The sequence below is a fragment of the Sparus aurata genome, chromosome 17 (assembly GCF_900880675.1).
Source record: "Sparus aurata chromosome 17, fSpaAur1.1, whole genome shotgun sequence".
NCBI lineage: Eukaryota > Metazoa > Chordata > Actinopteri > Spariformes > Sparidae > Sparus > Sparus aurata.
Genome location: NC_044203.1, coordinates 10,555,154 through 10,580,640, shown reverse-complemented (window position 1 = coordinate 10,580,640; position 25,487 = coordinate 10,555,154). Strand labels below are relative to the sequence as shown.

At 40.2% G+C, this 25,487-nt stretch overlaps 1 protein-coding gene across 1 annotated transcript in view; it reads left to right on the top strand.

Annotated features, from left to right (window-relative positions):
- Positions 1-24,313, top strand: part of usp45 (ubiquitin specific peptidase 45) — a 40,219-nt gene extending 15,906 nt beyond the window's left edge. Inside the window, exons 9-18 of the mRNA XM_030394318.1 lie at positions 10,022-10,109; positions 12,509-12,590; positions 13,483-13,574; positions 15,129-15,185; positions 15,358-15,489; positions 16,278-16,932; positions 18,451-18,548; positions 18,672-18,758; positions 19,028-19,172; positions 22,182-24,313. Of these exons, the coding sequence (XP_030250178.1) occupies positions 10,022-10,109; positions 12,509-12,590; positions 13,483-13,574; positions 15,129-15,185; positions 15,358-15,489; positions 16,278-16,932; positions 18,451-18,548; positions 18,672-18,758; positions 19,028-19,172; positions 22,182-22,312 (1,567 nt within the window). The 3' untranslated portion in view covers positions 22,313-24,313. The remainder of the gene's footprint in view (positions 1-10,021; positions 10,110-12,508; positions 12,591-13,482; positions 13,575-15,128; positions 15,186-15,357; positions 15,490-16,277; positions 16,933-18,450; positions 18,549-18,671; positions 18,759-19,027; positions 19,173-22,181) is intronic.
- Positions 24,314-25,487: the final 1,174 nt, after the last annotated feature.

Genomic DNA, 25,487 nt, shown 5'->3' with positions numbered 1-25,487 from the left:
CACTGTACCTTTTTAGATGTGCAGCAGTAGCTAGCTATTTTTCTTTCTGATACTTGCCACAGTGCTGTGCCACCTGCGTCATATTTGCTCCAGAGCCAAGGTCTAACAGGCTGTGTGACAGGCAGAAACAGCCTCGCATTTATGAAATGAGCAGTTATTTTGTTCTCTTTTATGAATAGTGTGAATGTTTGGTCGGCTGGGTTCTTGTTTGGCATGGTGCACTGCTGGTTGGCTCCACCCCGTGTGTGTGTGTGTGTGTGTGAGTGTGAGAGAGAGAGTGTGTGAGTGGGGGGGTCCTGCACTGTTTAGTAGTGCAGGTGGGTGACCAGGGAATTTGACGTTGGATGACTGAGTACTTCTCTGGTGCGGCTTTGACAGTTATTCTGGTACCTACCTTCATATCAGAAAGTGTGTGTGTGTGTGTGTGTGTGTATACGTGTTTGTGTGTGTGTGTTGCCACCTCACCTGGTACCACCTCAGCCTGCAACATGCATGCAGACAATTGTGCATTCAGACAGCAATCATTGCATACACCTTTATGCATTCATACGTGTCTAATATCAAGTATGGCTAATCTATTCCACTGACATGCATTTGAAATGCGATTTGCGAGCCTTGGCACCCATTACCCATACGGAATTTTTATTAAGGTCTGTTTGCATTGGTTTTTCGCAAAAAGTTGGGCTGCAACCAACGATTATATTCATTATGAAATATTTTGCAAGTTATTTTCGCAATTAATTGATCGTTTCGTCTATACAATGTAAAGTGAAATATTTTGAACACAGTTTCTCAAGGGCTAAAATTATGTCATCAAATATTCATCTGTCCAACCAAAAGTCTAAAGCCAAAACACTCTTCATTTACTATTAGAGATGACAAATACAGCAGCAAATCCTGACATTTAAGAAGCGGGAACCAACTGATGTTTAACAAATCAATGGATCACATGATTATTGCGCCTCAATCAAACAATGTTCATCCAACAAAGAGTTGAAAACAATGTCACAGCCCTCTTAAAAGCGCAGAGCCTTTTCTTATTAAAAACATAGTTAGCTATAAAGCTGAGTCAGTTTGTCAAGTAAAAAAAATATAAATCAGAAAATATTTTGATAAGAAAACATTACAGTTAAAAAACCATAAAAAAACACATGTTGATCAATTATATCAGTTTTATTTACTTGAATTTTCACAGAAGCAGGACCGTTTGGAGGTATAAATGTGGGTTATAAAGTTCTTTTAGCATTTTTTTTACAATAATTCATAACTGGTGGCTTTGTTCTGTGTGACCTTGTTAAATCATTGAAAAGAGCACCTGATTCCAAAAGTAAGTATTAATACCGAAAAGATACCAGCAAATTAAAAAAATTCCACAAACTTGTTGCACTAAAAAGGCTTCATCAGATCAAAATCTTTGACTGTGAAAGTACCAAGGAATCAATATTAAATATTGAGTTAGAAGCCCATAAATCATTCATGCAGTTATAAGGTGTGAAGAGACTCAGGAGAAGTCATACTGGAGCGAAGCCAATCAGTTGAATTTGTGCCAAAACCTTTTACAGTGCTTACATTTTGTTTGTGTCTTTTACTGCATATGATAATTAATACTAAAAAAGTAGAACTGAAGTGACACTGATACAAGATGATTAGTAGTTAAAACATTTCAAAAGGGACCTGTATTATTTTGCAATTTGTGACTTTCGTTCGAATGGAATTTTTAAGATGTTTTATTTACACTAGTCAACAGGTCTGCGCTGCCATTTAAAAGTCAGGAGAAATACTCTTTAGGAACATCCAAGGGTGTAAGTTTGCATAGGGACAGTAGGGACAAGTTACAACCAAAGTTTGGGAAAGACAGAGTTGTCCCTACCAATATTTTGATATATTTTAATATGTATATATATATATATATATATATATATATATATATATATATATATATATATATACATACATATATATATACATATATATATATATATTTTTTTTTTTTTACATAATGCATTGAATATAATATTTTTCACAAACTCATTCATAGTATTAAGCATATGAAGAGAACTGTTTTTCTGATGTGCTCTCTCATGGCAATCTTAAGTGTACCCTGCAAGGCAACACGTTTATATATGCTGCCATTTGATTGGCTGAAGGGTAATCCCGTTCTCAGCACATGAAGATATCAAAGCCAGTGTTGCCAACTTGGTGACTTTCTCGCTAGATTTTGCACATAGTTCATTTGATCTTCTCCCTCTCTTTACTGTTTTACTTCAAATATATTTGTCCCTGTAGTGAGTTTGTGATTATTTGGTAAAGATTTCTCCATCAACCTTTTGTATATATGGCTTAAAATAATCCCCCCTCACTGCAACAGACACAACAAGGAAGCTCATAGCCTAACATTAGTTAGGAAAAGAACAGTGTTATTAAGGTGTTCGTGTAATGAACGTAGGCTAGTAGCTAACTGACTGTGGGTTCTGTAATGCTAACTGTGTCCCCTCTAGTCTTTCGACCAGTGTTAGCAATTACAAGGGTTAAACTAGTGAGTAACTAGCTAGTAACTATGAATCACTGCACACAGGAAAAATGGCAGCATGAAGCTACACATGTAGAGCAAGCTGATGGTGAATCAGGACAATCAGGTTTCAGGTGAGGTGTTGTAGATGTCAATTAGCAATTTTGTTTGGAGTAAAAATGGCATGAGCATTACAGTTCTTTGTTTTAGGATGCCTTGCAGTTGTAACCTATGAATCTCATCATCATGCTGGTTATTTTGAAAATAAAGGTATCAAGATGTTATTCTTCAAATGTTACCCAAATGTTCTTTCTTATAAGTTTGATATGTGTAATGGATATAAAGACGACATTTTATTCATTGACGCATTATTTTGAAATGCATTCAGGAAACTCAGAATTCCAGTACATATGTAGTGCAGGTCGCTAGTTTCACTACCAAAGCTGAGACCAAACTTACGCCCTTAGGAACATCCCTATAGAGAACTGAAGATTTATTGCATTTTCAAGGTCTTTTTTACTTATATCTTCCCTCTAACATTCAATACATACGCGTTATTGTAGTAGCACTTCTCTACACAGTGATTCATCTACAGTCAGGTCTAAGGCTTTGAGCTGAAAGGGCACAAGGGTCAAGAACTGCTCCCGTTTACTGGGACATTTTTCTCCAGGTTAGTGGCCTTTATGAGGGATACACTCTGTGTATCTGGCCTATCATCCTCACCTGTCACTGCAAGCTCTTGCCATTCAAAGAGGTTTGGGTCTGCCCTTGGCCTGTGGGGACTGAAAGTGTTTTCAATTTCTCTGTCACTGTCTTCACTTGTATGTTTGTGTTGGCAGGCAGGTTAATAAGGCTTTTTGACTCAGATTGGGGCCAGTTAGAGTGTTTTTATGCCACACTGTAGGCCTACTTAGCCCTGTTTTGTGTGAGCGTTTGTGTGTTTTCATGTGTGTGTACAAACATGCATTTGACCTCAACCAGCTGAGTACCCCACTGCCTGACTCTTACTCTTGCCACTGCAAAGGGCCTGGTCTGGTTTTGGACTAGTGCCAAGCTATGTGGGTTGGATGGTCAGCACACCACACTCTGTATCTGGTGCCAGAGAGGGTCCCAGCTTGTACCTAGACCTTGTTTTACTACACAGTTAATCAGTGGTGGCGAGACAAGGAAATTGTCTTTTAATTAATGACTTAATGAACTAGAAAAATTTGCATTTCCTACGAAAATACAGTGTGAATGCTGAAGACTGAAGCGAAATCTGCTGAACGTACTGCCTGAAATGCATAAAACTATAGGCTGAATGGTTGGGATTTTGTAGAAAAAGCAGAATTTTCCAATAGCTGGTAAGGCAGAAAGGCTTAAAAGCAATAGGTTCAATGGGCTAACAAAGTTGAACATTTTGATAGCTGAACATTTACTCTAACTGAACATGAAGTTGTATGTTTGAAGGAGTTGAAAAGGCAGAAACATAAATATCTAAAAAGGTTAAAAAGCTATAGAGTAACAGGGCTGAAAGAGCTTAAAAGGTGAAAGAAGGCAAAAAAGGTGAAAAGTTAAAGGCTGACGAGGACCAAAAAAGTTTAAAAAGGTGAAAAAGGATGAAAAGTTGTAGAGTAAGAGGGCTGGAAGAGGTTAAAAAGGTGAATAAAGGATGAAAAGCTGTAGAGTAAGAGGGCTGGAAGACGTTAAAAAGGTGAAAAAATATGAATAGTTGTAGAGTAAGAGGGCTGGCAGAGGTTAAAAAGGTGAAAAAAGGATGAAAAGGTAAAAAAGTTTAAGGGTAAAAGAGCTCAAATAGGTGAGAACAGGATGAAAAGGTAAAAAGATGTAGAGTAAGATGGTTGAAAGAGGTTAGAAAGGTGAAAACATATGAAAAGCTGTAGAATAAGAGGGCTGGAAGAGGTTAAAAAGGTGAATTAAGGATGATAAGCAGTAGAGTAAGAGGCATGGAAGAGGTTAAAAGGTGAAAACATATGAACAGCTGTAGAGTAAGAGGGCGGAATGAGCTTAAAAAGGTGAAAAAAAGACAGAAAAGGCCAAAAAGTTGTAGAGTAAGAGGGCAGAAAGAGGTTAAAAAGGTGAAAAAAGGCTGACAGGTGAGAAGTTAAAGGCAGAAAGAGGTTAAAATGGCTGCAGACATGCTGCAGCAGGAGCAGAAACACAGACGAAAATGTCCCCATAAGGAATGAATGGGAGAATGCCTCCCAAACTCCTGCGATTTTTGGGAAACTGTTAAAGTTATCGCCAAAACATGTTACACGGTGAGTAACAGGAGACATTGCTGAACGCACCCATGTTATTTTTATTTCTGTAGAGTGCATAATGAGGGCACAGGAGCGAGAGACAAAACATGTACCGTCTGCGATCCTCCAGAAATTTGGGCTCAAAATTAACATTGCCGCTTATGGGGAACATTCAGGTGTGCTTGTCGCTCTCGGGCTTCTAAATCCAGAACCGTAAGTCCTACAGCTGAAATGAGAACATCAGCTGAAACCCAACAAGATTTCCTACATTTATATGCCTATATTGTCTATGTCAAGTACAAGATGTGGGATCCAAATCAAGCTGAAGCAAAAAAAAATCCCGTTTTCGGAGCTGCTCCTCACTCTGGGGTGCGGCAGTTGATGATGTCACGCACTCTAGCTCACGCAATACACACCCATTATAAACTCAGAAGACGGGCTTAAAATCCTTAAAACTAAAACTGCGACCATTTCAAAACCGTACAAGATTTTTAAAAACTGAATACAAGGTCAATAGTTCAAGGCTTTTTGATTAATTTAAAGTTTGAATGGTGTCTCTCGCTCAACGTATGAGGAACAAGAAGAGGCTGAAAGTCGATGAGTTTTGAAGAGGATTTGAAGCTTTTCCCATCTGCTGCAATGTTAAATTTTTTTTGGAAAAAGCTGAATAGCTGAAAAAGTTGAAAATTAATGCCAATATTTATTCACTTCCCCCTGGGCACCTTGAGTCTTTAGGGACATTGTTTTTATACAGCTTTTCATCTTCCTTTGTCAATACAAAGTATTATAAAGAAATATTTATTGAGAGTTTTAAGACTTATTATCACTATCGGTCTACTAGGATACTCTCTCTGCATGTCTGATAAATAAGCTGGACAAAAATGTCACACAGAGACATTCGTATGCACCTGCTTCTTTCAAGAACTGAATCAATTTTTACACAGCCACTGGACACTTTCTTGTACTGCAAAAAAGGGAATGATACAGGCTGCCTTCTCCATCCATGTGCTGTGGATAAATACCACAGCTTTCAAATGTTGTTCAGAAGCCTTTATGAGAAGCCTATATCCCTGATAGAAATAGCAGAGGACAACAATGAATTCCATCTAGTGCTCTGGCATGCAGGACCCAAACACACATCTACAGTGACACACACTGCACACACAGAGAGGCTGGGCTGACATACAGGTCTGCTCAGGAGGGAGACCTCTCAGGTTAAGGAAAAGAAGCAGATGTTCATTGTTTGATTAAAAAAATAATACAAATTTTGCCCTGTGCACATATGAGGAGCCAGGAACTTCAGTCCGAGGATTCAAACTTTATAGACTTATGATTTGATAATAATAATGATAATAATAACAATCCTGAAAATAAGGATGTTGATGGTGGCTTTATGTCCAACACAGGAAAATAAAACCTGTGCAAATGAGCGCAAGTTGTTAACCAATACACCGTGGCAAAGGTTTTATTATTGTTTTATTTTTATTTCCATGTATTCTCTCCTCAAAATGTGTAAAATGCTGCATGAGACACAAATTTCCACAGGAAAATATGTCAGGAGAACCAAAACAATTATTACATCATCTCCTGAAAAATTAGAATTCAATAACACCGGATAATCATATTTTTGTACAGTGTGGTCAAATATCATCTGCAGTATGATAGATAATATTTTATGGTGATGTGATGTGGTTTACCTACTATCCTTTACTGAAGCCCGACCAGTACTTGGATGTTAGGAGTGAATGCCAATACGGATATTAGGGAGACATTTTCTGATCCCTCAAAATTGGTTATCATAATCAAATTGGTTATGAGACAAAAAAGATACATTAAAACATTCTTAAAATATTATAAATTTGCATTTGTTTTGTCTAATGTTATTTAAAAAGTTTCATATTTGCGCATATTTGACAAACATACACATCAATATATCTGAGATTGGCCAATACAACCAAATGATGTTGGCTGACTGATGTGTCGGTTGGTGCTGTTGTCTATATCTTTGTGCTTCACTTCTCTAAATAGTGAGGCAACATGCAACAAACCAAATGTAACTCAGGTTTCAATAGCAAAATACTGTCCTACATGTTATGTCTGTGCATTTATTAAGAAAGTAAATGAACATGTAGAAAATAAAAATCTCCATAAGGTGTTTTCACAGACCAGAGGGTCTGAATGACATCATTCTGATTAAAAATATCTTCATTTGTCGTTCACTTAAGGGGGGTACACACTACGATTTCCCCCTTACGATCAAAGCCAGCAAAGGCCCGATTATCTGATGTGTGCAAAGGACATTGTGTCTGATTTTCCTGTAGTGTGGGGTGTGTTAAGAGTGATTTTGTCCGGTCAGATCTGCTCGGAAGGCGTCGGAAGGTCAGATCGTAAATAATGAACATGTTTAATATTTGCGACTAGAAATCCTGTAGTGTGTGGGGTCTTACGAGCGGAGCCGAGCACCCACAGTGTGTGATGTCACGTATACCGGACCAACAGCCAATCAAGACGCGAGCTGAGTCAGCTGTGTTTTTCCGTCAGCCTTTTATTTACCGGTAACCATGGTTACCTGCAGTACCGGGGTCCAGAACCACAGCGCTGCTCTCGAAGCTATCTGTAATACTTTTGACAATTTTTTACTCGCCTCCAACTCGCGCTGTAACGCATACAGCCCACACTCTCGCCGTCTCCATGACTTTTTCAGCCAGTAATAGGCCTAAAACAACCACCACTGCATCTTCCGGTTCGTCCGCCATGTTTGTTTCCACTAAAGTCACGTTTGACCACGCGAGATTTAGAATATTGTGCGTGAAGAACCTGATACTCTGCTGAAGAAACTGTTAGTGTGTGGTGTGCACTACGGAGAACACTACACACTATAAGATCAGCAGAGAGAGATCTTGTGCGATCTGTCTTTTGTTATCATCAAGTGTGTGGTCTCCTAATCTGTGAAGATTTGAAAAATCCTGTAGTGTGTACCCACCATTACAGGCATTGGAATATACCAACACCTCATGTTACAACATGCATACATATGATTTCACCAGTATTTTCTTAAAGGTGAAATTTGACTATGATGTTATTATCATTGTTAGTTACTGATTGGAGGTTCATGCAGAATCCCCCAAACAGTGGTAATGTAATGTAACCTTTATAGTCACTCTCCTGTATTCCAAAAACACTTGGTAGCCAGAGTGAAAGATAGTTTATATTATTTTTGTTACTATCAGCCAAGCAATGCAAGAAACAAAATCAGATATGAATAATTTTTATATTTTTTAAAACAATTGGTGAATGAATGCTGGATTAATGTCATTATGTTAACTGTGTGCGGGGGCATTGTGTTGCTCATACATGTGTGTGTTTGTGGGGGAAGCTTGTGTGGCCTTGCGTCTGGTACTAACTCATCCGGCTATTAATTGTGTTAGCACCGCAGCTGTTTGCAATGGCCAGATTGAGAGCAGCGCTACAGGGCCCTTCTGCTTCTCTCCACTGGGATGAGCTTCCAGACCTTGTCATTCCCACTGATCCCAACCAAGCTTTTAATTTTTTATTCTCTACCCTGCCCAGCGTCTGTCTCTCACTCTTTTACTGTTTCACTCATTTCCTTCTCTGTTTCGCTTTATATTTCTCTCTCTCTGCCTCTCTCAGGGGATCACAGACTAGTTAGTGGAACAACAGGCGGACATTCCTTCACATGCTGTTCACTTTTAGGGCTGGCGAGTAAATGACATATGTGCTATCTGCCATCTTCAGCCCTCCACCCACCCTTCCCCATGTGTCTGCACGAAAAGGGCATAAGAGACAGGGATCAAGCATGTAAGGGTGGGGGTGGGGGTGGGGGGACTTTAGGCTCCTCCAAACCTCCTGGTTATGACCTGTGTTGAAGGCAGGTGGTTGGCCATCTCTTCCCTAACCACGGACATCAATCATGGGCCACATGGCAGCTTGTCTCAGAGGGAGGGTCATTTTAAGCGTATTCTTCCAATAAGTGGAAATATGAATGGCCTTAAAGATTAGCTGCAAAGCCTTGTAGCCAGATTCTTCCTCCACTCCAAAAACCCCACAAATGGCTGTGTGTTTATTATAATTATAATAAGTAATTATAAGTCATTATCAGGTTGATACCAGCTATAAGCTGTTTCAAAGAATTTGAATTTAAAACAACTCAACAAACAAGTGAAGATTCCACTGGTATAAACCTTGGAAGTACCAGTGAAGGATTCCAACAGTACTACTAAAGGAGTTAATCACCTTAATTACTAGAATCAATCACCTTAGTTAATCCTCATCAGTCATCACCTCAAACACCTTCAGTGTTTGACTTTTGTAAAACCAGTGGCCTCACTGTGTGTGGAGCCTGTCGGACCAACCTGTCCTGTGGTTATGTGGCAGGCTCGGCCCAACAGGTTGCAGTGGCTATAGCCTTGGCTGCCCATCTGCCCATGGCATCTGTCCTCACATCTGCTTCACCATGGACAGCCAAGGGACGGACCCAAGGAGAGCCTCCCCTCCAACCACTCTGGCATGAGTGTCCAAGATATATATCCTCCAACAAAATGCCAAAACAAAGTTTCACAAAATCTCAAGCCAATGAATTGACTGCCACAATGGGAGAGCTGTTGTTTGACCGCTGTTATAAGGGGGTTTTCTGGAACAAGGATTGTGCAAATTTGCTATTCAATTTTTTGGAATGTCCTACCAGTTCCTACCAGCATAAATTCTCATTAAAAATCCTTGCAGTCATTTCAAATAATTTAAGTTAAGGGGGAAAAAAGCGCGGGGATTGGATCTTATATTTCCATCAATCAAATAATTAATTAGAATACATTTTTACACTTTACAATCTAAAAGCTAAGTTTTAATGTTTTGCTTTGACCTCATATATTGGCAGGTAGGATTTGAAAACTACAATAATGAAAAGGCCTTGAAAAGAGCCAAATTTAATGTTCCTCAATAGATTTCTATTACTTCTTGTGGTGGTTTTCTTCCCTTTGACTTGGTAATGTGTCGATTTGTTTTTTGTGTATGCACAGTTGAGCTGCTTTTGTTTTTTTCTTGAACTTAAATATTCAGTCCTACCCTAATGCAGCAGGTCTGTTATCACATATATGGTTCAAATGTAACCTTGTTAGACGATTGTAGGCAATGACTTCTGTGTATACTGAGATGGTCATCCTTTCTCAACTGTATTGTGCTTCCTTTCACCTTTGCATAAGACATTGTCCTTCTACTCTTCTTGACTTTTATCAGTGTTTCTTTATCCTAGGGCCCCGCGCTTTAAGGGCTATCAACAACAAGACAGCCAGGAGCTTCTGCACTATCTAATGGACTCCATACGAGTAGAGGAGACTAAGGTGAGCTTATTCCTTAGAAATACAAAAAAAACATCTGTATTTGACAATCTGTAATAGCTTTAAACCCACATACTTTGTCCAAATTATTTGTTGAGGATCTTTTGTTATATTCTTGCAATTTTGCAAAAGTTTAACTTTTTTGTTGCAGAAAGGTCCTTCAAATCTGCACAAAGTAGCCTCTTTACTTCAGTTTTTTGGCATTTCTTTACAAATGCATTTTAATATTTGCAAAAAGAAAATGTGCAAAAAATAAGGACACAATATGCATGTGTTTAAAAACTCACTACCTGGCCTTCATTCTTAACCACACTAATGCTAACAAGCCCCTCATACTCTACTGGAAGTGCATGCTTACTTAGCATTTATCTCAAAGCACATGGCTTCAGATTCTTAATTTGATTTCTTCGGTTTGATTTAGCAAATTGTATTTTGTTTTGATTAAAAAAAAAAATCTGGGTTCTTTAATTTGATGTAAACAACAGAATTATCTAACACCCATGTAATTTTTTGGTCAGTGTAATTTTATATTGTAGCCAAGTACATCTTACTAAATTAAAATCCATCCTCGACAAGTGTAGTCACAATGTAAGACATGCAGCTCTTGGTTTGTGGTTGCCTGTGTGCTCTCAAATAACCTGATATCTTCTTTTTGTTTGGCTAGCCAGTTTTTGTGTTTTAACCTTATGGTGCCATGTTTTTGGCAAGTACAGAGACCCCCCCTCCCTCCCCCCCCCCAAAAAAACCTTTGCAGGGCAATTAGAAGACCCCACAGCAGCCCTTTGCAGGGCTGGGCTGCCCCCCATGGCCCCACCAGTGGCTGCGTGGTCCAAGGAGGAGAAGTTAGCGGGTGTGTTTAGTGGTCAGCCCCAGACCAAAGAGGGGGCCACGGGCTGGGCTCCCCTGCTCTCATTCAAACTTGTGAACGCTGACAGTTGTGCCACTTAGGGGACTTGCAAGTGGCACGACCGGCATCATTGTGTGATCTTGGGAAACCCACAGCTGCTGAATGAGCTCCAGGGCCGTCCCATTGTGCTTGAGGGTCACCCACAGCCCCCTCCTATACACACAAACACATACACATACACATACACACACACACACACACACACACACTCATCAGCCCGTCTCCCAATCCAATCAAGGAGGTAAAGAGGGAGGGGGTACACCCTCTTCTATTCATTCACTCAGAAACTCATTTATCCTGCCAAGCACATTCAGAGATACAGTGTTGTATTAGCCTACATTATTGAATGCATTTTTAAATGAATGCAAATATTAATTCTGTTTCTAACTTTCCCATCAAGATGTAATTGGATTTGGAAGTTTGATTAGTATAGCTTCTTCAAGCACCGAACACATTTTATTCCTGAATATTTAAACCAAGTAAGCCTGAAAAAACCCTTCCACCTAGAATAGGTACATTTAAGTTACTCATAAATATTGTAGAAATAATATAAACACATACATATATAAATAATATAAACACACACACACACATACACATACATATACATATATATATATGTATGTGTATGTGTGTGTGTGTTTCTGAAAAGGACACTGGTACAACCAACCTTTTAGAGGCCCTAAGTGTTTGTGTTGATTGGCCATTAGTATCAGAGATCTGAATATGCTAATTTGGCCCCAGTCAATTATCACCAATTAGCTGAGACGGTAGGTATTACTCTCTCAGGGCATGGACTGTCCTTCTTCGCCCTGTCTTCATTTTAGTTTCCACCCTGTACCCTTGTACCAGCAACCCTCTCCACCCCCCTTGCCCCCCACGTCCCCAAGCCCACCCCCTCTCTCAGCCCATCCTGTGTGGGACAGGGCACGCTGTTACATTTGGAAGGGGGAGAGGGATTGGGGTTACTGGTGATTAATTAGTAGCCTCAGCCTGGTTTGACTGTGCTGACTGAGTGGGATAGAGGCTGGCCAGACTGGGATTAACAGGACTTTTTGACCTAAATAGCCAGTCCAGTGCGTGGGTCCTGGGACAATGGGGTGACTGGTCTCGACCACAGACATAGACCATGGCCAATTATCTATTGATTGGTGCTTTACTGTGGTTGTGCCTCTTCACAGCTCTCACCAACACACTCACTGACCATGTCACCTTCAATAAGAGCTCCCTGTCAAGAACTTCTACACACGCACCCCAACATGCACAGTTAATTAAGAGATTTTAATGTTTTTAGACAAGCACAATAATTATTTTACACTAATGATGCTTATAATAGGTTTACCTGTCAAACTGGGCTATAGGCTAGAATTCAATATTTTACTAATGGATGTAATGGAGAGAATTCAAGAAAACACATCTGAATTTATTTTGCATTTTATTTTGCATCTACGAATATCAATGTAGATTTGAATTGTTGTATGTTTTATGTTTCCAGAGGGTGAAAGCAGGAATTCTGAAGGCTTTCAACAATCCTACAGAGAAGACAGCAGATGAGGACACAAAACGCCAAGTCAAAGGTTTGTATGCTGGCTGCAGTAGATAGATGGCCAAGATCAATAGTCCCATCTTGTGGCAGTTAATGGCAGTACAGCTCATTTACTAATCAGGGAAAGGGTAGTGTGATGGAAGACAGAGAACAATGTATAGTCCGTTCGATAAACCGTCAGTGTCACCTGCATATATTGATTCATATTGTTATCACTGATGGCTCTCTCTCTTGATTTAATAGACTGCGTTTCACTGTTAACATTTAGACAGTGGAGTGGAAAGAAGGGGTTGCTGGGTAAAAGTTAAAACAGAATCAACTTTTGGACAAACACAACCCGACACAATGCTGCACTGTGACCTTGCAGTTGTGGCTTAGCATACCACTTCAGTTCTTTTATAAGAAGAGCTGCTTCAACAAAACAGAAGAAATTTACACATTCAAACGAAAATGGCTCTGAGTTTTTTAATATGTTGCTTGGTGCCCAAACCAACATCATGCTGCCGTAAGACTGCAACAGCAAGGGAGAAGAAATGCTCTGCAAACTTGTTACAGATGAAGAAAGCCTCGCTGGAAAGCATGCAGAAGCAGAGGCAGACCAAACAATGATCCTATTCTAGTTGTGTCCTCCCACACCGCTGCACAACCCTGCTCATGGCAACGTCTGATTTGGTCTGAATACAGTTTAGACTGGCTTGACAAAAAATGTCATCTTAATGTCAGAAAAGTCATTCTGCATCTACATTTTTCTATCTAATACTCTTGGTTAATGCATTAGAACACAATACAATATGATACAATAAGATAAGATTTGTGCATTTTTAGGCATAATAGCGACCAGAATTGTTTAATGGAATGAGTTCTTTTGATGACATAATTCACCTATGCAATCACTTGAAATTGATGTCTTTCTTTCCAAATAGCATACGGGAAGGAAGGTGTGAGGATGAACTTTGTTGACCGCATCTTTGTGGGCGAGCTGACCAACACAATCATGTGTGAGGAGTGTGAGCATGTAAGTGGCATATCTCAATGAGTTGTCCTTAGTGGAGTACATATGAAGCACAATGGAGTGGACGTGTGCAAAATGTCTTTACCCAAACTTATTATGAGACAGCAGTTACTTCTGAATACTTGTGTAGCCCAAGTAAACTTGTGAAACCTTCACCACCTTTCTCAATCCTTTATTTCTTTTTCCTGCTGAAGGAAATACAATAAATTGTCAGAAGCTTTCCAGCTACACTATTATTCTCCATCAGGTATACTTGTCACAGGCCTGAAGTGAAGCTAGCAAATATTTAGTTACAATTTCTCTTCTAGCTGTCACATCTAAGGAACATTTTTTTTACCTAAAAACCCACAACCAAAGGATGACGATTTACTGTAGTTAGATAAAACAGAAGTCAGCTAAAAAAAATAAATAAAAAAAAACACTTCAAGGACCAGCTCAAACACCAACAGCTTGCAGCAGGCATTTACAATAAAAAGTGGGAGCTCAGAGTTGTTAACAAAGCAGCTGGCACTGTGAAAACTAAAGAATATCCTTGAAAGAAGAGAGCACCAGGTGTGGAGCTGGAGAGGAAAAATCAAAGAATCAACCATTTCCCACATCTTTTCTTAGACTTGTTGAAAGTAGACATTCATTCTCAACAAATGGCTTTGATTATGACTATTAAAGCTAAACTCTCGCCAAAAAGCAACCGAGGCTTTATTTGGGATTGAATATGAGTCAAACCTTCTTGTAAAAGCATAATTATGACGAAACAGGCACTTTTAAGATTTACCGTAGTTTCAGTTTTGGGCTCGTTAATTTTGAACGGGAGTGCTAGGGGCAGGATACGCTAGCATCAAAAACGCTATTTTTAGAACACTAAGAAGGCTCGACACAACATGAAACTTTGCTCGTAGCATCACCAGGGTCTCTACACATGAACAAGAGCATTGAGAACATTGTTTGTGTACACAGAGTTTATGAAAAGAAGGTTTTTGAACTACTCACGTTAGCTGCTGCACCTCCTGCACGTCGCCGTCATGGCAGGCAAAAAGTGTCGATTCCCGGGTGCGACCTGACAGGCAGGAGAGTAATGGTGAACCGCTCCTCAAGGGTGCTTGTCAGGTCGCACTCAGGGATCGACACTTTTTGCCTGCCATGACAGGGACGCGCAGGAGATGCAGCAGCTAACGTGAGTAGTTCAAAAACCTTCTTTTTCATAAACTCTGTCTACACAAACAATGTTTTCAATGCGCTTGGTCATGAGTAGAGACCCTGGTGATGCTACGAGCAAAGTTTCATGTTGTGTCGAGCCTTCTTAGTGTTCTAAAAATAGCGATTTTGATGCTAGCATATCCTGCCCCATGCACTCCCGTTCAAAATTAACGTGCCCAAAACCGAAACTACGGTAAATCTTAAAAGCGCCTCTTTCGTCATTATTATGCTTTTACACGAAGGTTTGACTCATATTCAATCCCAAATAAAGCCTCGGTTGCTTTTTGGCGAGAGTTTCGCTTTAGGAAGCTGATGAATATACTGTACATGCTGAAACAGACTTTCATGTGATTTCTCTTTCAGATCTCCACAGTGAAGGAGGCTTTCATAGACATTTCTTTACCAATCATAGAGGAGAGGGTGAGATACTACAGATGTTGATTAAAGAATCGGTACAAATAATATTAGAATATGATGATTTATCACTTTCCTGCAGTGCATGTACATGATTTTTCTTTTTTTAGAAGAAAGTTAATAATTACCACACCATAGTATTTATGGAATTTATGGATGATTTATTTGTTGTGCTCAGATATCAAAACCATCCAACCCCAGTAGGCTAGGGAAGGGCAGCCGGGAGCAGGACACCCACGTGACTCATAGTGACCAGGTCCTCTCTGCTGTTCACTCCGTCAACAGAAACACCAGGAAGCTGAGTGGACAGGTGGGGATATACTGTATATGAAATATGTGATGGTGAATCCATATTTTAGACATTTTAGACATTTCATAAATTTCATGCCCGTTTAAATATTTTCTTCTCCTGTGTGTGATTTTGATAAAATGCTAAGCCTAGCCCTTTAGATCCCACAAAATTAGATTATCTTTGTAACCCTGCCACTAAGGGTAAGTAAGTCAAATATGGTGTATTGGTAGGTAACCTAACAGTAGATCTATTTTCAGATGTGCAAATATCATAACATATTTGTCAGATTTGATTCATAAAGGTTTTTAACATAGATAGATGTGTCCCCCAATGAATAGCAAGGACTCTCAATTAATACAATGAAAACGAAGGACATAGTTTGATGATGCTGTGAAGCAGTGTGGGATCATGGGAGTTGCTGTCTTCATTGTTCAACGAGCGACACATAATACCATCTAGTGTGAATCAAGCAGGGATGTTTATGGACGAGGTCATATATTTCAATCAAGTTATGTTCAGTGTTTCTCGGTCTCACTCTCGCCATGACTACAAATGTATTGTTGGTTTTGTGGCTTAGAAAAGTCTCTCCTGAGAACCACATGTGCTGATTTAAATTGATGAATGCACAGAAATTATAGAATCCTTTTCTAGTCTCTAGAAAATGTCATACAAAAAGGTTGGAATCTTTTGCAAACTATTAATTGCAGTGTGAATGCTTTTATTCATATTTGAGTTCCAGCCCTTATGTAGGCAGTTTGGAAAATCTCCCTGTAAAGTTCCAATGTATTTGTTCTTTATTCCCTCAGAAGCAGCAGAGCAGGAGGTCTTCAAGTTCTGTAGAGGAGAAGGGGGCAGGCTGCAGTGTGGAGCGGGCAGAGGATGAGGGGGTAGCTGGTGGATCAGCCCGTGGTGTCTCAGTTTGCAAGATGGCCGCTGCAGGCAGCCTGTCAGATGGCAGTGAAAGAGACTCGGGCGCTCAAGACAGCAGTAATGACGCTGACAGTGAGGCCTCAGAGAGCGAGTGGGCTCCACGCACACACTCCAGCCATAGCCACGGGCACACATCCACGCCATCATCCTCCTCCACCCTCACTCCATCTCCTACGCCCATTTCTGCCCCCTCCCCTTTGTCATCATCCTCAGCGAGGCAAGGTGGCGCTGTAGAGCAGCTAGTTACTGCAGTGTCTAAAGTTAACCTTGGCTTCACATCTGGGGACTTCTCGCATTGTTCTCAAGAGGAGCAGGGAGAAACGCAGTCACGAGATAACCTCCACCATCAACACCACCAGGGAGCCTTCCAGGCACTGTCGCACAGCTACACACCCAGCTCCAAGGAGTGCTCCATCCAGTCCTGCCTCCACCAGTTCACCTCTGTGGAACTGCTCATGGGCAACAACAAGCTGCTGTGTGAGTGCTGCACAGAGCGCAGACAGAAGCAGCTGCGCAAGAGCAGCTCATCCGGTAAGAACCTTAAAGATGGGCAAGCAGTATGCAGTTTACCTATATGCAAATAACTGATGTGAAGCAGTTTCACATACACCTGATCATTACAACAGAGGATGTATGTAGGAAACCCTTAAAGTTAGGGATGCAACGATTAAAAACCAAGACCTAAACCATGATACAAACATCCACGGTCTCAATCCCAGCTTCTGGAACTACCCCCACCAACCTGACGCCGCTATGTCACAACTTCATCTCTTAACTTTTGCTTTTAACCTGAGTCACATTGGCATGTCATAAAACTCTTAGCACTGTAAAAAAATATATTTTTTTGTCTTTTAAACTTTGTTGGACTGTTGAACCATGTCCTGCAGTAAACAGCTGTCTGCTCTGTGCTCTACATGGTGCATTCAGGGGTTACTTGTAAAGTGTTGTGTCGCATATCATTTATATTATCTTTGTTAACTAGCTAATATTCGGACTGCTTACTGAAATTGTTTTTTAATTTCCTTCCCTCCTAGCTTTTCCCTGTTGTATTACTGTTGCCGCCGTTGTCGCAAACACAGTGTTAGCAACATGCACTAGCAGTCTGGCTAATGTCCAAAGCCAAAAGTAAAACATCTAGCTGTATCAATATGTAGGCAGGTTTCCCATCATCTTATCAGTACATATCAACAGGGGAACAGATTTTGACACACCGGAGAGCTCTGCATCAAGTGAATGCCTGTCCGTTCACTCTAAATTAGTTAGTATCACTTTCCCTCTTGACATTCTCTGCCTCCCCTACTAAAAATTATTCACACTTATCTTTTTAATTTATCACTCTCATTCCCTGTATGGTTGATTGATTGATTGTTGTTTATAAAAACTTTTGTAATTTCCTCCTTAACAGAGACTGGTGCCAGCTCAAATGTTTTTCAGCTCTTTCCAATTCTTTTCATCAATGACCAGTTTTTGATCCAGAAAAAAGTATGAAAATATTCACTGAAATGTTTCAATCACCAGCATAATTCACCTCTTTGTGTGTCTTTGTGCTATGTGCTGAAAGTGTTTTAAACCGTTATATTTATGCATCGCAATCATTGAATGAGAACCCTGCCCTGTTGAGATCCTTGATAGTATCGTGTGTTACTTCACAAAATGAAGGTTAACAATCTGCATCTATGTCTTATGCTTCCATGCCAGCAATAGGCCTGGCTGGAGGCCTTGTGTTTTTGGTTGTCCTTAATGAACGTATACTTGATGTCAATGTACAACTTCATGTCCATGGACGCGAACACATACAGGAATTTGGCAGCTTTTTGGTTTCCTCAATGAACATTATACACCCTATTAGACATGCAGCAGTAGACACGAGTAAATTAGTTTTGCTGATATTGAGCTTCAAGTGATTGATGTTGCACCGTGTTCTATGTTTGCTTTAATCGCTGATGCCAGTTTTTTCAGGTCATGACTTTGCTCCTTTGAAAAGAACAGAGTTAATGTTTTAACAGTTAAATCTGATGCTGATATTGGTGTTTTTTGTTGTTGGCATAGATAAGAAGTTGGAGAAGATTTACACCAGTGCTAGGAAGCAAATGCTGATATCCTCGCTGCCTCCTGTCATCACGTTGCATCTTAAACGCTTCCATCAGGTGAGCACACGTGGCCTGTTCTTGCCCTTCATATTATCATGCAGATAGTCAAAGCAGTGTTTGTTTTTTACATATCCTCAACAGTTACATAAATGTATAACAGTTTTGTTTTTGTATTTTAAGGCAGGGATGAACTTACGAAAAGTGAACAGACATGTTGACTTCCCCCTGATCTTGGATCTGGCTCCATTTTGTTCGGCATCCTGCAAGGTATTAAACTACTAATGCAAGGTCGAAAAATATTCATTGTACTTAATCTACTTAAACTTATCTCATCTATGTCAAACTTCTGATCAAGGAGTTTTTAAAACACTTTATTTCTGTGACAACACTTGAGGTTTCTGTTATTCCTTCATCAGTAGTTGAGTTTGTATTGAATGTCCTTGGTTGGTACTGTTCTAGGAGACCTTTACCCCTGTAACCATCCCCTTATGCATGCGTTTCCCTTTTTGTTAATCCACTTTTTCATTATTTGCTAGAACTTGGCAGCCGGTGAGCGTGTCCTCTACAGCCTGTACGGGATTGTTGAGCATAGTGGCTCAATGCGGGGCGGCCACTACACTGCGTATGTAAAAGTGCGCGCTCCACAGAAGAAGGCAGAACAGCACCACAAGAACCTGTCAGGTCAGGGTTTGGCTCTTTTGAGCTTCTTCAAGACCTTCTATCTTTTCTTTCTCTGTGTGTTTACTCATGAAAGCAGCCAGTGTTTTGCAGTAAAGGCCTCACTTGTGTTACATTGAATATGTCCTCTACAGAGCACAGCATGAACACAGGTCTTCTGTGTTTAATAGACCCGTGTTGTTTTTGCCTTTTCTTTTTCTGTTCTGCTCAAGAAGATTGTCCAGATTTCACAGTACACAGTAAAGCTGAAAGGAAGTTGAAACTCGTCCTTGCTGCTAACAAGCTTATGTACGACTTGACACATTGTCACTGGATTGATTTTGTTGGTAATGACATAAGGATCAAACATGTTGTTATAACGTCTACTGGCAGAGTTTGGTATACAGCATCTATCTGTTTGAACACATCATCACAGCACTGAACTTTACACCGATGTTTCCCACTAGTGTAGCATTATTTTATCCTCGCCATTGTGCTCGTTCACAAAATGGTTGATTTGACAGCGTTATTTAAAATTCCTCCAAAACTGCCTGAAATGGTGAAATTGGTATCAGTCTGTACTAGAGGTGCAAATCTCCCCTGGCCTCACGATTCGATTATGATTCAGCTGTCAGCAATTCAAATGCAAGTCAATTCTCGATGCATTTCCAGTGTATGGCATCCTCAGTGATCTGCATTACTACGCATGGCTGATTTTTCATCATTTTAATTCCCCTTTCATTCAGAAAGTCCTTCCAATAATCAGACTACAGCAGTCTACAAACTTAAAGCTGCATCCCTGTAATACATAATCATTACAAAAACAAAACATTTATCCATCTGCAGTACTTTTCACATTAGACTAAGGCAGAGTGCCGGTTTGAAATGTTCTTCTCATCTCGTGTGCCTTTATCCACAATAACGTAAGTTAGATTATGACACAAAGTACAAAAACATTTCCGATATACCTGGAATTTTATTCCATCCATAGAGCACATCTCAAAACACATAAACATTTCATAAACATAGTGCTCTGGGAAGAGAGGCCAAACCAAAACTGAGACTATAGTGCCTTGTCTTAAGGCAGGAACACACCGGCCCAACTGTTGGACATCTGAAGCATTTGGGGAGACTCGGACGAGGTCGGGAACAAATCTGTTCGGTGTGTTTAGCTGTGTTGGAAGCTTTCGAAGACGCGCGGACGTTGTCTGCTCCGATTCAACATGCGAAGTCTGAGGAGGTTGGCTGTCGGCCATCTGAGCCATTGGATTCTCTGATTGGTCGTGTGTTAGCTGTATGACCATTCTGATTGGCGGTGTGCTAGCAAATCAGCGCGGTATGTGTTCGCTATGCACTCCGTTCCGTCATTTCCTGTTTTCATGTAGCGCCACCCACTTATTGCATCTCGTGCAAGCGCAGAATGACACGCTACTGAGGAGTAGGCAGCACGTCGAAGCACCGTGTTCAATGCAACTTTTTTGCCGAACGGGTCAGACGAGATGCAACAGAGTGGTCGGATAAAGGCAGTTGGCTGTTGGTTTGAGTCTGGGCGGTGTGTGGGGGACTTTAAAGCCTGCATCTGCTCAAGCTTAATAATAATAATAATAATAATAATAATAATAATAATAATAATAATAATGATTATTAAAAAAACAGCCTCTTTAATAAATTCGCCATCCGTAAACAGCTTTCCATGCTTTGCAATGCTGCAATGTGCATTGCAATAGCTTGTTTCTGTCGCTTGATTTTTAGCAGTAGTAAAAACTTTGAGGGAACTAGCTTGTTTATCATACCTGGACATACCTCAGAGTTGGACAGCAAAGTTGACAGTGCCTCCTCAGATCTTGGCTGATTAGCTGGGCTTGCTGGAACAGTTATTAATTATGGCTGCCGACTTTAGCTTGGGCTGAAAATGGCTGAAAAAAGGAATTAGTAATTGTTGTGAGGCAGAAGTCAGCCCACCGGGGTCTTGTCCAGTTTATGCTTCCCAGTAAGTTAATAAATTGTGCCCTGAGATGTCCATTTAAAAAGATACTCAGCAAGGTTTTTTTGTAACCACTCACAGACGATCTCTGCCTCCCTCCGACATGCCTCCTACATTAGTAACGTTAGTCTAATCTCCATCCATATTACAAAGCATGGGAGCAACATCTGCATATGCGGCAGTCCCTCAATTATGCTCTGTCTCTGCATTGATGCACAGTCTTCCACTTCCATCGCAATCCATCACCAAGTACATGACTCTATGTGATGAATCTGAAAACATGTCATTTATTTATTAGAAACAAGACCGTGCTGCTTTCTTAGCATCGTCCCGGACACCTGTATGCAACATAACAGATTTTGGTAACACTTTATAATAACCAAGTGAACAAGTGATACATTTGTAGTTAATAGCTTACTCACTTTTAACAAAAAATGAAATGCTTTATAAACCATTTATTAAGCAGTTGTTTATTATCAAGTTGTAATTGATGTTTATGATACATTGTAAAAGGTTAAATACTGTGTAGTTCATCTGTAAACAGTAGTTGAATGGCCTTTATAAACCTTAACACATTGCTTGATAAATGGTTTATTATATTTAAGGCATTTCATTTTCTGTTGATAGGAAAATTACTATTAACCAAAATTTGATTAACTCCTAATGTGCCATTTATTACTGATGATTATTATAAAGTGTTACCCAGAGGTTTTACTGAAGAAGTAGCCAAACAAGTGACTTGTTTACCCTCAAACACATACATAACATAGCATCTGTACTGGGTTGGATGGTGCTGGTATCAGATGAGAATGTGGGATCAGCAAATACACAGAGTTGAGGTGTCAGAAAAGGTATCAGGGAGGAAAATGGTGTTGGTGTGTCTCTCGTTTATGTACTACATCTGTACAATGAACACAACTGTTAACCTACACCGCCAAGGGATGAATGCTTTCCTTTTCTTTTAAATGACAAATGCAATATCAGGTAGTAACTTATTTCACAAATGAATCTCTATGCCCCATGATATTAACACCTTGTGCACGTTTCAGGTGCGAGAGATGCAAGCAGCAGCTCCCAGGGCCAGTGGGTGTACATCAGTGATACCACCGTTCAGACGGTTCCAGAGTCAAGGGTACTCAACTCTCAGGCATACCTGCTCTTCTACGAGGAAATGCTGTAAAGTGACTAGCATACTAGAAGTATTTTCTCCTTAGATATCTGTTTTGCTTTGTATTGTTTTTGGTACATGCCTGTAAGACTCCTCTTACTGCATCTGTGAGTAGGCAGAGGGAAGAAAAGGTAAATACTTTACTATACATTCACCTGTTTCACATGAGAGGAAAGATTGATGTGTCTTTTGCATACAAATTCTCAGTTAAAATAGGGACTTCTGAATATCTTAGATATATAAAAAAAACATTAGATATTTAAGTTATTTTCTGCTTTGACATAGCCCAGTTTTTCATTCACGTCTCCTGTTTTAAAATCCCTACCCTTTAAAAAGAGGTCAGGAGAAACAAGGTATTGGACCTGAGCTCAGTTTATCATATATCTCTGTCACGATCACGTGCCTCAGATAACTGCATGAAAGAGTTTCGCTACAGCAACTAACAGGAAATAAGCAGAATTATCGCATGCTAAACTGTGCTCAGCACTGAAAAGCTGATGTCAACTGTGTGTGCGCACACATGTATGAGTGAATGAGTGAGTGACAGACGGGAGAATGTAGATTTAAGGTGCTATGTGTATCATTGGCACATCAGTAAACCATTGCCACATTAAATTTGTAAAAGTATTAAAGTTAATTATATTAAAGTGTAATTAACGTAAACAAGCATGGACATTATGAAGAAGACTTGCTGCTATCTGCATCGTACACCAAGTTTTTTATGTGTGGCACTGGCTCATGTTTGATAAGAGATGTGCTTGATTGTTTCTGGCAAAGGCAGACGATAGATGGTAAAAAATGCAGAGAGAAAAATGACTTCAGACACGTTTGTCCTTTTCAGCAAAGAGAATAACGCATGGTGACACGAAGCAATATCACTGGTGACAGAGTTTATGGGAAATACGGTTGTATATCAGAAAATCAAGCACTAATAATACAGCACCAATGGTGGTAAACCATGGCTAGTAATGTTCAAAGTCCTTGAGCTATTTATGATGATGCTATCAACTTATAGCAGTTTTACATGACAAACTGGTTTAAATTGCTACACATAGCACCTTCAAGGAGTAGCACAACAGTTCTTTTACAGCCTACTTTATATGGATTGTTCTTTTTGTACATCAGAATGTATAAATGTAAGACTATCAGTGAATTACATTTGCCAAAGACGAGTTTTGCAGCCGCAAGTCAAACACACAAGGAGTTTTCTTCATACAGACTTTCTTTAACATTGGCTCTCTAAAGGTCATCAGTGCGATACTCGAGTGTTGTTGCACAAACGTACTCGGGTGTTTATCAGACCAACAAAGCACCTTGTCTGCCTTCATTGTATTTCCGCTCTACTGTAACTGCAGGCACACACGCAAACTCATTATGATGTTCAACAAAGAGTCAGCGCTGTGACTGTGTTGATTCCCTCATACTGTCAGTAAGGTTGAGCAAGAACTAAATAAAAAAAGGAACCCAGAAGGCTTTAAGCTCAACTAGAAAAAAAAAAAGTCTTTGCTATAACGTGCATGGGTTAATGTTCTAATGAATGTATTGCCTATTCTTGAAATGTTTATGTCAAATGAGCTGTTCATCTTTTTGTATGAAAGTATTTTAGATGAGAACATTTTTCTTGCTTGTTGGACATTTGCCAAAACAGTAGAAGGGAAAGGGTCAGACACATGCATCAGATGTTTATTATTTTCTTTTGAAACACGGACAAATTCAGTGCCTATGCTTCAGGTTTAGGAAACCTGTGCATGGGGAGAAGAGCAACATATGCAGAGTCAAATGCAAAGAGGGGGATGTGTGGCATATTTATGTACAGTATAACGTACTGTAAGCAAAAATAACAAGGAGTATATGTTATTGTAAATACGAGAAACAATACAAAATCATGGTGCTTATGGCGTGCAGGGACAGAATGGTTTCCAGTAAATCATTTAATTTCAGTTATGAAATGATAAAATTTGGAATGAGTATAACTCCATACTGTATCAAAATAAATCTAATTTATGAACTGAATATTCTACAAGACTCCTGTTTCTTTTCAGCCTCTCTTGTACGACCGCACTAGCAGAAGAGGGATCACAAGAGAGAAGGTTTTTGTTGTTTCTGCTTGGGACTCAATGTCATACCGTTTTTTACTCTAAGCGAGATGTTGTCCACCATTGCTCTCGGCTGTCGCTGCGGATCCAGCAGTGCCACACTCAGCCCATCTTCACCGGTGATCGGCCCTGACGGGTGCAAAGCAGCACTGCTTCAGAACATGTCGCGAGCTGGTGAAGAGGAGGTGGGTGTGGAATCTGGAAAAGGGCAACGTCCAAAACCATCGCCTTACACGTCTTCTCTCTCCCACACACTGTGACATCCCAGTCATACTGCTGGAACGCTAAAACAGGTTGTCAAGCCGCCACCAACAAAAAGAGCAAATCTTCTCTGAAATGTATTTGTCTATTTTTATAGCAGGAGGAGGGGAGAGGGTGGCTTTTGGCTCGGGGACATGCTGCTGAAGCATTAGATGTGATTTAATCTCACTTAATGAAAGGCACCCCTCCCCCTGTGTGAGACAGTTGGAAGAAACTAATGCTGGAATGCTCATTACTGTCCCCGTCCCCCTTAAGTTACCAGCAGCAGAGGTTAAATTTCTCTGCTCTCACCATGCACGCTATTGTCACTGTCACTCTCACCTTGGTTGACACCACACTGCACACACCCTGCGTTAATGCACAACACGCTACACACATTTTCTCATGCAAACGTCCACATTAACAGACTTGCACATGCCTTAGGCTGAGCCCCTCACACTGCATGTACATCACCACTACCAAATAACACCAATACAACACATGACCGGGCACTGAACAACACCTGCAAGTAACCCCTTTCCTAAAACGGAGCATGTGTTAAACCTATTTCAGATATGGTAACACCCAGTAGGAGTTACAGAGAAAATGGACATGAGGCACTGTAGATGTAGGTAGATTGTTTCTGTTTTTACCATACTCAGTCAACAGCAAATTTGGTATACAGCCTGGTGGGAGAACGATACACATATCTGCAACAAATGAGCAAGACTGGTTGAAATACATGACAGCTATTAATAACGTCCTAAATGTGAGTAGACATCTTCAGGCTGAGGTTTGGAATAGGTGTAATAAAGCATTTTGAGCCCTGAGCATGGAGGGGCACAAATACC